The sequence below is a fragment of the Symphalangus syndactylus genome, chromosome 4, assembly GCF_028878055.3.
Source record: "Symphalangus syndactylus isolate Jambi chromosome 4, NHGRI_mSymSyn1-v2.1_pri, whole genome shotgun sequence".
Lineage (NCBI taxonomy): Eukaryota > Metazoa > Chordata > Mammalia > Primates > Hylobatidae > Symphalangus > Symphalangus syndactylus.
In genome coordinates this window covers 34,701,350-34,713,877 of record NC_072426.2, presented here as the reverse complement: position 1 = coordinate 34,713,877, position 12,528 = coordinate 34,701,350, and the positions used below count along the sequence as shown (strand labels likewise).

General features: G+C 37.9%; 1 protein-coding gene across 3 annotated transcripts in view; it reads left to right on the top strand.

Moving 5' to 3' along the window:
- The window catches only part of ANK3 (ankyrin 3), a 556,820-nt gene that overhangs the window by 305,337 nt on the left and 238,955 nt on the right, over positions 1–12,528 (top strand). For all 3 annotated transcript variants that reach the window (XM_055274392.2, XM_055274391.2, XM_055274393.2), the window contains exons 2-4: positions 3,885–3,986; positions 4,372–4,470; positions 4,648–4,746. In XM_055274392.2, coding sequence (XP_055130367.1) covers positions 3,885–3,986; positions 4,372–4,470; positions 4,648–4,746 — 300 coding nt within the window. The remainder of the gene's footprint in view (positions 1–3,884; positions 3,987–4,371; positions 4,471–4,647; positions 4,747–12,528) is intronic.

Here is a 12,528-nt window from a genome sequence, read left to right as displayed (position 1 = left end):
CTGAACAACCTGTTCATATTCACTTTTGTGCAACTAATTCCTTAGGCAGTGGCTTTGTCTGTGTGACTTTCTATGTGGCTGCACTCAGCTTGTCTTTGAACCTAATTTCCTCCATAGTAATTTGTTGACGTTTTTGGATGCATCTTAGGTATAGCATCAAAAGAGGCATTGTTTTGATACAAGGTTATCAAAAGGTTAAAAAAACAAGCTATAGACTGTGTTAAGAGTAACTCTTAGTTATTCCATGAAATGACGGCAATGAGATACAACCCACTGATACTGAGTCTAGTACAAAATTCATGTGTTTTTTACATGAAGGATATAAACAACAATATATTCTCTATGGGCAAAATTGGGGGGAAAATGGTTAAGAATCCAATATTTGCCCTGCCACTTATGCAAGGTTATTTTAGACGAGAGAGAATAAGAAGCTGTGAAATGAAAGCAAATAAGTCTTTATTTGTGCCACATTTATTTTGTTCCACAAATGTGTATCCAGATATTGACACAATGCCTAACATGTAGTAGACATTCAACAAATATTTGGGGAAGAGGTGGCTATTTTGTTTGCCGGTGGCTAAAAGGAGGAACTTATTGGTTCTTTTTCTGTGGGCTTTGTAATGTCTCTTCCTATGATGTAAGTTTTCTTCAGGACAGTCTTCATTCACCTCTTCTTGCTTTATCCCTACCTTTTCCCCCTTTTTATTTGAAGTGGGTGGTTGTTATGGTTTTGGTGTGGTAAGCATGTTGATATGTAACAGGGCCAAGAAAAGTGAAGAAAATTAATTTCTGTTTCTGCTTGTGCTTCCTAAAATTCTGAGGCGGTCAATTAGCTATCTCAGAGAATTGTTTGATATCAGGGTCATTGAATGAAATAGATAGAATGAAGGCGTCCACCAGAGAATTTTGTATCAGTAGAGCAGGAGTTCTTAAATGCAAGTTCACGAGCAAGCTTAGCACTCCTGAGCCACATGAAATTATGTGCAAATTGTGTATGCAGATGTAGATTTGGTGTGTGTGTGTGTGTGCAATTGTTGAAGGAAGATAATTTATTCACCACCTTTATTAGTCTCAAAAGAATCCAGATCCCAGATAGGTAGAGAACCGCTGAATTCGAAGATTTGTTTTATACTGATTTTGTTTTGTTTTAGAGGTTTGGATGGGAAGATTCTGAGGAAACTTGAGAGCAAAATGGACAGTGCATGGAATTATTAAATCTTTCCAGATATGGGATCAATTCAAAGGCTTTTTTCTTGAATTATAATACCTCTTTTTTAACTTCCGTAGCTGCCGTTGTTATGTACTCCATGTTGGAGTTTGGGATGCTTAACTCACAGTTGTTATCTCTGGCAGTTGAAATATCCAGGCAGACTGATGTCATTTGTTCCCAGAACGGCATCAGAGCCCTTCTGGGCAAATTCACTGATAAGTCATTGAACAGGCACAAAGAAGATGATATTTTGTGGTGCAATGAGCCATCCTTGCGTGTCTAATTTAGTTCTAACTGAACTTATAAACAAAAAACTAACCTCTACATAGTGAACCTCTTTAAAAACTGCATTCCGTTTTTCTTTAAATCCCTGGAAACTTTTATTTGTCCTTTGTTTAACTTGAACCTTTATCTCTTGTCATCTGCTTAACCCTCTGCTCTGATTAAATGATTTTCCTGCTTATCTCAAATTCTAATTTTATGTTATTTTAAGTAATAGCTATATGTGCCCTCAGACACCTGACTCGGTGACTTAGTTTATAATCTCTGGTAGCTATCAGATTCCCAACTTAAACTGCTGCTGCTGCTAATAAAGACTCCTGTAGTATTCCAGGCAATAATTTAATTAATAGTTATTTCCACCCAATTTACTTATTTGTTGATGCATTCATTCACAAAAAACTTATAGGCACTTGCTATATGCCAAGAATGCTTCCAGTTGCAGGGGAAACAGTAAAATGAATATTACCCATGGAGTCACAATGCCTCGTGCTGAGTCAAGGCTTGTGGCAACCCAAACAGGCCAAAGAGCTAAGCCTCCTTAAGTGTACAATCTTTATGTAAGTTGGGTTACTGTTTGTTTAAAGCAGTGGTTCTCAACTAGGAAGACTTTGCCCCCTCCCCCAAGGGACATTTGGCAATTCTGGAGACACTTTTAGTTATCACAAATAGGGGATACCACTGGCACCTGGTCAGTAGAAAATGCTGGTAAACTTTGGACAATGAACAGGACAGTCCCCTACAGCAAAGAATTATTCAGATCAAAATGCCAATACCGCTGAGGCTGAGAAGCCCCAGTTTAGAGGCACAGTGGTGATTGAGAGAGGCTCACTACTGTGAAAGAGAAGGGGGCAGGTGACTCCAGAGGCAGTGGCCTCTCCTCTGAGGTTCTGAGCAAGTTGACTCTTAGTGAATTGACCCACACTGGAACCAAAGACCCTTCTGAGGGATAGAACTTTCTTCTTCTCAATTACATTTCCATGAAAGAGTTAGCATTCCTCTCTTAAAGACTGGCATCTTGGCTGCTTTCCAGTTGCCTACTCCTTAATCTGCCTCCTCTGCTTATTCTGAAGGGGCTCATGATTTAGGGTGGAAGAAGGACAGGTATACCAAAACCTGTGATGTTGTGTAGTAAATACAAAGAGAGTTCAATGAAATTAATGCTGGGAGCACTGAGAAACTAAACTCTACCTGGGGGATCTGGGCAGGCTTCACAGATGAGGTGGCATTTGAACAAAGCCTTTGAAGGTGGTGTTTACCATATGGCTGAAAGAAGACACTTTTCTCTTTTAAGCCATACCCTGCATGATTGCATTTGTAACTGGTGACAAGATGTTTTTGGCTGCTCTTTCAGGAAAACCTGCTTTTGTATTGTACTGTATTAAGCAAGACTTCTTTACAAATTTTGCAGGCCCAGCTTTGCAGTGTCTTTCCTCTCACCATCCTTCTATCAGAGATTTCATTAGTAGGTGGTTTCAACTATGAAATTATAGATGTTAGAGTTTAGCAGTAGTTCAATGTTGCAAGCTTTCAATGAGTGAATTACATGTCTTGTTTCAAAATTTTATATGTATTTCTTTCTGCTGCTGCTCCTACGTATGGCTATGTACTGTAGGAAAATCCAGTAGAACATCATTGCCTGCAAATTTCTGTTAGACTATTAAGTACAACATAAAATGTGTTAAGCATGGTGGCTCATGCCTATAATCCCAACACTTTGGGAGGCCAAGGTGGGAGGATTGCTTGAGGCCAGGAGTTCAAGACCAGCCTGGGAACACAGTGAGACCCCTGTCTCTAAAAAATAAACAAGTAGCCTGGCATGGTGACGCATGTCCATAGTCACAGCTACTCAGGAGGCTGAGGCTGAGGATCACTTGAGCCCAGGAGTTCAAGGCTGCAGTGAGCTGTGATTGCACCACTGCACTCCAGCCAGGGCAACAGAGTGAGACCCTGTCTCTAAGAAGAAGAAGAATGCCATTTTGAATCTATTAATTGAAAAAATTGCTGTGGTAGATGCAGATAAAAGGAATAGATGTTACATTTCTGCTACAAGAAAATAGTAGGGTCTTCATAATGTAATTATCAATAAGTTATAGAATTTCTCTTTTCCCTCTGGAAATTGTGTGTTGATTTAAGGTGCCTATACGTTATAGGAAATTTTCTCTCTCAATTCAGAAGGAATTCTGACATCACACAAGGGATAACATTGTACTCTTGAAACTAGCTTTTAAAAAATGTGTCCTTTTCTTGGTTCTTTTTACAAAGAACTTTTATTCATATTTTCCTGTTAGAAATAAAAGAGTTCAATTATTTTAGTTTGGATCTTTAGCTGGATAGTTTATAAACATGCATATTGCTTCATTTTTCATCAAAAGGTTTTTCTTTTTTATTTTAGTCTGATGCCAATGCAAGTTACTTAAGAGCAGCTCGAGCTGGACACCTTGAAAAGGCCCTCGACTACATAAAAAATGGAGTTGACATCAATATTTGCAATCAGGTTAGTTGGAGTTATTACTGAATTTTTTACTTAAAATTCTAAAAATCCGGACTTCAAACTCCTTAAAGACTTTATTTTTTTGTGAGTTTTCCGTTGAATTCTATTAGCTTGTCATTGTCAAATTATTCTCTGTTAGAGGAACATTCAGAAATGTCAGCATATGTCCCTTAATAATTAATTTCTAAAATTTAATAAATAATGATAACAGAACAACCCATCCAGTTTTGAAGTACTTTGATTCCTAATTCAAGATTCAAGTTCCGGCACTGCACACATGCAAGTGATCATCAGGTGGGACATTATAATATCTCAGGAGTTCTTGGTAGGTTGTTTACTGCTCTATTTTCAACCTGCTGAGTAAAGCTTTTCCTTTACTTTTAATCAGAATGGGTTGAACGCTCTCCATCTCGCTTCCAAAGAAGGCCATGTAGAAGTTGTTTCTGAGCTGCTACAGAGAGAAGCCAATGTGGACGCAGCTACAAAGGTCAGTATCACATATCTAATGCTTTTTGTGCCACTCGCCATGTTCTATGAGGATTCAGCCCTCAGTAAGAATGGGGGCACAACTCTCATAAGATATTTGTCAAATTTGTTCTCTTTGGGGAGAACAGGAAAATTCAAAAGATCGATGAGCTGATATATCTTGACTTTCATTTCACAGAAAGGAAACACAGCATTGCACATCGCATCTTTGGCTGGGCAAGCAGAGGTGGTAAAAGTCTTGGTTACAAATGGAGCCAATGTCAATGCACAATCTCAGGTAAGCCTACGACTCCATGCCACAGACATTTTGTTATCATTTACAAACAATGTTCTTTGGGTCAGGTGCTTGCTTAGTTCACATGTCCTCTAAGAACACAATACTTAAGAACTGTATTTAAAAAGTTATATTATTGCACACTTCGGAAGGCAAAGATGGGCAGATCGCTTGAGGCAGGAGTTTGAGACCAGCCTGGCCAACATGGTGAAACCCTGTCTCTACTAAAAATACAAAAAAATTAGCCTGGCATCATGGTGCATGCCTGTAGTCCCAGATACTTGGGAGGCTGAGGCACGAGAGTCACTTGTTCCCAGGAGGCAGAGGTTGCAGTGAGCCGAGATTGCACCACTGCACTCCAGCCTGGGTGACAGAGCAAGCCTCTGTCTCCAAAAGATAAAGTTAAATTATTGCAGATTATTTAAATTCATATGTATTTTCATTTGCGATATATATGTGTGTGAGAGAGAGATTTTTAAAGCGGCCTATCTATAAAAGATGCTAGTCATAGACACAAATGTTTAAAGAGTATCTGTAATGCAGGATCTTACACTATTTTATGATGCTAGCTTAGGTTCAATCTTTTTAAAAACAGGCAGAAGGAACTTTAAAAGTCCTCAAGTTTAATAAAAATTTTCAGATTCTTTGTAAGGAACATAGGTCCTCCTATAAATCTTACATGGTCTTTCATGAATTTCTAAGAGGAACACCAATAGGTTATCATTTGATAGACTTTGAATCTAAAAGAATTAACTTTGCTTTATTTTGTTTAAAAATATAGGTCCTCATTATTCAAGTATTCATTATTTGAATCTCCACAGACAGGTCATGTAGGAAAGCAAACATCATCGTAATTTAAAAATATTCACTAAGGACATGACTGCATTTAAAACTGGTTCCTACTCAAACATTCCTTCCAGTCGAATGCTGACTTCCATCCTTATTTGTCAGTGTGTCCCCAGGGATGTTGGATATTGAACAAATTGATTGCAGAACAAAACTGCAAGTTTTGACAAAGACACTAAGTTTCCTGAAGTCAAGGAAAGTGATATTGGAGAACTTCTGGGTGCACAGCTGAGCTGTGGGTACGTGGCACTCTGGCAGTATTAGGCTAGAAGCATGTGAAAAGTTAGGATGATTTCCTGACAGCAGTTTCATATAGGAATGATTTGAAAATACATAGATTAAATGAAGACAAAAAGATAAGTGAGATCTTTGGATGGCAAATACTTCTTCCAAAAGATGGTCTTTTTTGCTTATGCTATGAAAATTAAAAAGTGAAGAATGTCAACATATATCATTTTGTTGGGAAAAATAACACTTGGTTTAGTCTTTGTTCATTCTGAGAACTTATACATGAATCCAGTTGTAACTTACATTTTATTAAATTATATAAGCCTGTTTTTATAATTTCCAGTTTTATCTTTTAAGAGTAAGTCTGAATCAAACTTTAAAAAATTATTTACTGTGGATTTTTGCTCTCCATTTTAAATGCACTTGATTTTACCAGGCTTTTCTAGCATGATTATCTTTGGATATTGGGAGTCTCCTCTGTTTTATGGGTTCACAGAATTGTAGTGACTTCCTCCCCTGCTTACTACCGACATAGCAATGATAACTCTGATGCCATCAAATGTCAGAGTCAAAGAAAAGGAACTGCACAGTGCTTCCAACTGCATGGTTCTTGTATATTTGCTCTAAATTCATTCTAGTTCCCTGTTGTTGGACCTTTGTTACATGATCTATGCCAATTATTCCCATTCCGTAGGAGAGTTCCCTTGGAGTAATAACGCTTTTCCAGAAAGGAATGATGTAAAATTGAATAGCAACAGGTATGGTACTTTGGGAAAGATACAGACCAGCTTACTACAATAGAAGCATCGTGCTTTTAAAGGAATGTTTTTCAAAATACCCCAATAATATTTTACTGAAATGTGGCTAGGTAGTTTTAAGCTCTGAGAGAGTGGGAAAACTCTTTAATCCATTTTCATTTCTTTTATTATTTTCTCCAGGGAGGAAAAAATCGACCTCCTTCTTTCAAACATCACACCATTATTGACTAATTCTTAGAGCAGCCATAGTTTTAAACTGGCTCGGCAATGTTTGGGAGAAGCTGCAGTTGAAATAAAATCCTAATCAGTTCTAATTTCAATTTATACACATTCCACACTGATGATGCAGTAAGGGAGAAGAACATGTGAAATTCCCTGTTACTTACAGTTGTGCTCGGAATTACCAACCACACATGGCACAGCAAAGCATTTGCTCCTTCATCTGAACACCTGCCCACATATGCCTTCTGAACTGCATTGTTCTGTGGATGGAATAAGTAATGAGATGACCCTGCAGAGGAATGGAGTTTCTATGATAATTCCTGGTAACAACTCTTCGGTAGGAACTGTTATAAAGAGTAACAAGCAATGATGTCAACTCCATTTAGGAAGCAGCACATAAAACAGTACAGAAATATTAATATTCAAGACAGCATCTCTGTTGACATGAAATTTTAACTTGTAAGTGATATTTAATAACCAACAAAAAATAGTGTAAAAAAAACCCCTTACTCTTCTTCACTATAAAAATTCTCCTTATCTTAAACATAAAAATGACATTGGGCAATATCAAGTTCTCGTCTTATAAATCAAGGCTCTATAAACTAGGGATTTGTAGATTTTAAAGTAATTTTTGTAATTGCCTTGATCTTAGGTCTTAACAAGTTAACTCTTTCTTTTAGCACTTAACATTCTAGTAGTCATTTAGTCCTACTCTGAGAAAGAAATTGAGTTGACTAAACTGTGATTATAAAGAATTCTATTAAGTCCTTAATACTTTATATTAGAGATATCAACAACGATTAACAATGTTTGCTATTGAAAAACCTCAAACTGCACAGTCAAATGACATCCCCCACTCTTCTCTCCATCTCTGTCTTTGTAATATAAAATACCAACTGAATTTATAAAGAAGCAAAGTCTGTTTCCAATAGTATTTTAACTATCAAAGTATTTTTAGTGAACAGATTTTTCTAGTGGTGTTTGCAAAGGTAAGACCGTTTAGGTTAGCCAGTGCCTCCTTGGTCTTTCTGGGTACTCTGATATTCCCTATGGTGGGAAAGTCGGATCCTGACAAAGGTAGACAGTACAAGTATGGGACTTTGGGTATGGTTCAGATTGAGCCTCTGTGACCTTATATTGCACCTCTAATCTAACTGACCTTCACGAAAGTTAGTAATATATATGAATCAATGCAAATCTTTCACCATACCCTTAACATCTTAGTTAAGAACAGCACTTTATGATGTGCAAAGGCTGGCCATAGAAAACTAGAATGAATAGAAAAATTTCACGGATGAAATTTAAGCCCTTCTCCAAACGAAGTCATAGGAATACTTATTATTTTATTTTGATGTGTATTAGACAGCATGCCTCAGTACTATCTACAAAATTATAAGTCTGCAGATCTGCATGCTTATAATAGCACCACTATAAACATTCAGAGCAGAAGGTATTGAATATATTGGATAAAATCAGACTTCAAATAGCATACTCATTCCATCTTAAGTTGCTCTGCCTTTTGAGAATTTAGTCTGTTGTTGCTACAGAAAAGAAAATGCAAATTGGGCACCCGTATATTCCTTTTTAGCTAGCTTTGTTTTGGAAATGTTCTAAGTTAGGAAATTATTATAAAAACAGTGGTGTACTTTTTTCTCTTATTTTGAAATCTGACCATTCTCCCAATCCACGTGCCATTTCACAGCAAGCAGTTATGGCTCTAGGTTGTCTAATGACAACACATTGAGTTAATGATGCCTCAACCTCTTTGAGCTAGGGAGTGATGGCAATATTTTTATTTACTCTTTCCAAAGAACACTTCTAATTTTCTCTCTAGAATCATAACTAAATGGTTATGTATGTGTTCTCATGTCTTGACCATTTCTTGAGACATAAAATTTGTAATTTGGGGGTGTTATTTGAATTACAGGAAGAGAAACTAACTTAAGCACAAGCGGGAATTTATTGGAATTAGTTGAGGAACACAGAGAATAGAAAGCTAAAGAAGCTTTCAGAAAGCTTTGGAAACCTGATAGCTGGGGTGGAGAGTGGGAGAACATAGTGAGAAGCAAGAGAGCAGGCTTGGCCTTTGACCTGGTTCCTACAGGTCAATCAAGGCTGGAGAGGGAGAATCAAGGGTGGACCTAAAAGAAAAAACAGAAGATAGCCTGCATGTGTGTCTACCCTGTAATTAATGAAGGGCAAGCTTCTCTGTCTCAGTCCATCCTGGACAAGTCCTACTTGCATAATGAGGAATAAGTAATTCTCTGAAAGAAAATAGGGGTGGCATTGTCCCAAAGGGGAAATTGGTGTGTGGGCACTGGTGACCAAAACTAAAGCAAAATAAAACAAACACCCATGCACTACAAATGACCACTATAAAATTGAGATTTCCACCATGAAACACTCACCAAAAACATTTTATCAATATAGATAGCAGAAATAGCATAAGAAGGCCAAGCACAGTGTTCACGCCTGTGATCTTAGCACTTTGGGAGGCCAAAGCAGGAAGATCACTTAAGGCCAGAGTTTGAGACCAGCTTCAGCAACATAGTGAGACCCTATCTCCACAAAAATAAAAATAAAAAAGCCAGATGTGGTAGTGCATGCCCATAGTCCTAGTTATTCAGGAAGCTAAGGGTGGAGAAACACTTGAGCCCATGTTAAGGCTGCAGTGAGCTATAATCACACCAGTACACACTAGGCTGGGCAATAAGAGCAAGACCCTATCTGTATTAGTCTGTTCTCATGCTGCTAATAAAGATATACCCGAGACTGGGTAATTTATAAAGGAAAGAGGTTTAATTGGCTCATACTTCCACATGGCTGAGAAGGCCTCACAATCATGGTGGAAGACAAATAAGGAGCAAAGTCACGTTTTACATGGTGGCAGGCAAGAGAGCTTGTGCAGGGAAACTCCCATTTATAAAACCATCAGATCTCATGAGACTTATTCACTACCACAAGAACAGTGTGGGGGAAACTGCCCCCATGATTCAATTATCTCCACCAGGCCCCGTCCTTGATACCTGGGGATTATTAGAATTCAAGGTGAGATTTGGGTGCGGACACAGCCAAACCATATCACTATCTCTTAAAAAAATGAAAGAAATAGTATCAGACCATTCAAGGACAGATATCATATGATTCTGTTTATATAGAATATCCAGAATAGGCAAAACTAGAGAGAGAAAGTGCATTAGTGGTTACTAGGGAGAAATGGGGAGTGATTACTCAGGAGTATAGGGCTTCTTTTTGGGGTGATGAAAATATTCTAGAATTAGATAGTGGGAAAGGTTGCCCAATTTTACGAATATACTTAAAGCCACTAAATTGTACACTTTTAAAAGATGAGCTTTATGATATGCAAATTATATATCAATAAACAAATATTTTAAAAATCAAAAAACAAGCAAGTGTGTAACCATTCAGAAAATGGCCAACTTTCAGGTAATAATCTTAGGATGGCAAGCACTCAAAAAGAAGGTGGAAAGCTATTGTGGAAAAGGAAAACAATTAATTACAGGGCTGCATCTTGCTGTGGCTGTTGTCTACAAATATTTCTAAGTAGTCCTAATTCTGTGCATCTCAGTTTCTGTCATCGTAAAACAAGGCATGTAGAATGATTTCAGAGTTGTGCCTCTTAAGAATAACTCTCGAGAAGCTCCAGGTCTGTAAGAAAGCATTACCTTAAAACCCAGTGCCTGAGTCTGGGCTTTCTTCATGGATCCTGAAATGGATGGTTCTGGAAGGAAACTGTGAGAACAGTGGACACTCACTGGAGCCAGAGATGTGTGGATAGACTAGTGTTTCTCAGGCAGTCTTGGACCACCACAGACCTCCACTCCAACATTGAGAATGAACTGGCATTACTTGTCTTGACATAAATATCTTGTTGCTATTCATGTCTGAGAGAAAAACACTTATTTTGGAATTAAAAAAAAAAAAGAAGGCCAGGTGCAGTGACTCACGCCTGTAATCCCAACACTTTGGGAGGCCGAGGCAGATGGATCATGAGGTCAGGAGATCAAGGCCATCCTGGCCAACATGCTGAAACCCTACCTCTGCTAAAAATACAAAAATTAGCTGGGCGAGGTGGCACGTGCCTGTAGTCCCAGCTACTTGGGAGGCTGAGGCGGGAGAATCTCTTGAACCTGTTGGGTGGAGGTTGCAGTGAACTGAGATTTCACCACTGCACTCCAGGTTGGGCGACAGAGCGAGACTCTGTCTCAACAAAAACAAAAAACAAACAAAAACAACAACAAAAAAAACTTCTAAAAATCTGAACCTGCCCTCTGGAAGTTTCAGCTTTCAGAGAGAGCACTTGATGAGAGAAGATAGATGCTTAGTACCTAGTTTAGCTATAAGAAAAAGCCATACTGGTTTTGGCCTTTTCTTTTCTTGTTTTGTTGTTTAAAGAATATTTAAATTACCTAAAGATGTAATGATCTTTCATTTTGGTCCAATTAGAAAATGAGAAAATAGCAATATAAAGAGGATAATCCTAAACTCCCTTTGAATTTTGCTCATAGCGTCATAGCACTGGGAAGAGGGACAAAGATGAAAGACACACGGACCTATGGGCGCGTGCACACACACACACACACACACACACACACACCCCACCGTGTTCCAAGTACTCCATGCTTCATGTTTAAATGTGGTAGAATGTTTCATGATAAAACAGAGTAACAGTGGGCTCCAGAGATATTATCAGGTAGACAGTTTAAAAGGAAGAAGACTGAATGTGATGTTGCATTTCACCGCCTCTAATTTTGTGTTTCTAATCTTGAGCTTGGCAACTAGATCACCTAACTTGTTAGAATTCTGCGCCAAATAGAGGAAGTAGAATAGAGGAACTCTCTGATAAGTACATAGCCATGGTGGATTTGTTATGTGGCATCACATTTATCTGCTCGAGGATCTTTTTAACTTACTTTCTAATTCCCAGTTAAAAGCCAAAAGCAGTGTGTTTACCAGAGGCCGAACTTATGGATAAGTAAGGTAATCATATAGTAGTTGATATTTATAATAATGAACCTAATCCTTTTGAATCACAAAAGGTTGAATATTTGGTAGCATTGTGGTTTAGAATATATTTACTTTTATTCTTTAAAATTGCATAATGCATACAATAAAATTTCTAGAACATTCAGTTAAATAGAACTGCATTCTGAAAAGTATATTCAAAAAGAATTTACCGGCTTGGTGCAGTGGCTCACACCTGTAATCGAGCACTTTGGGAGGCCAAGGCAGGTAGATGGCTTGAGCTCAGGAGTTCAAGACCATACTGGGTGACACAGGGAGACCCAGTCTCTATAAAAAATAAAAATAAATTAGGCAGGTGTGATGGTGCATGCCTGCAGCCCCAGCTACTTGGGAAGCTGAGGCAGAAGGATCATTTGAGCCCAGGAGATTAAGGCTGCAGTGAGCTGTGACGGCACCCCTGCACTCCACTGGTTTTTTATTATTATTATTTTGATACAGAGCAATGGAGCAAGACCCTGTCTCAAAATAATAATAATAATGAAACAAAAGAATTATAGTTTGAAAATTGTTTGATGCTTATGTCTTGCAATAAGATTTTAAAATAGTATAGTATTTCATAGATATGAAATACATTATTCTAGAGAACAAATATATATGACATATTTTTAATAGGAAAAGATGTAATATGCATATTAATTTGCTTGAATCCAAATTCTTTGAGAGTTGATGCACATTTCAGAGAGGC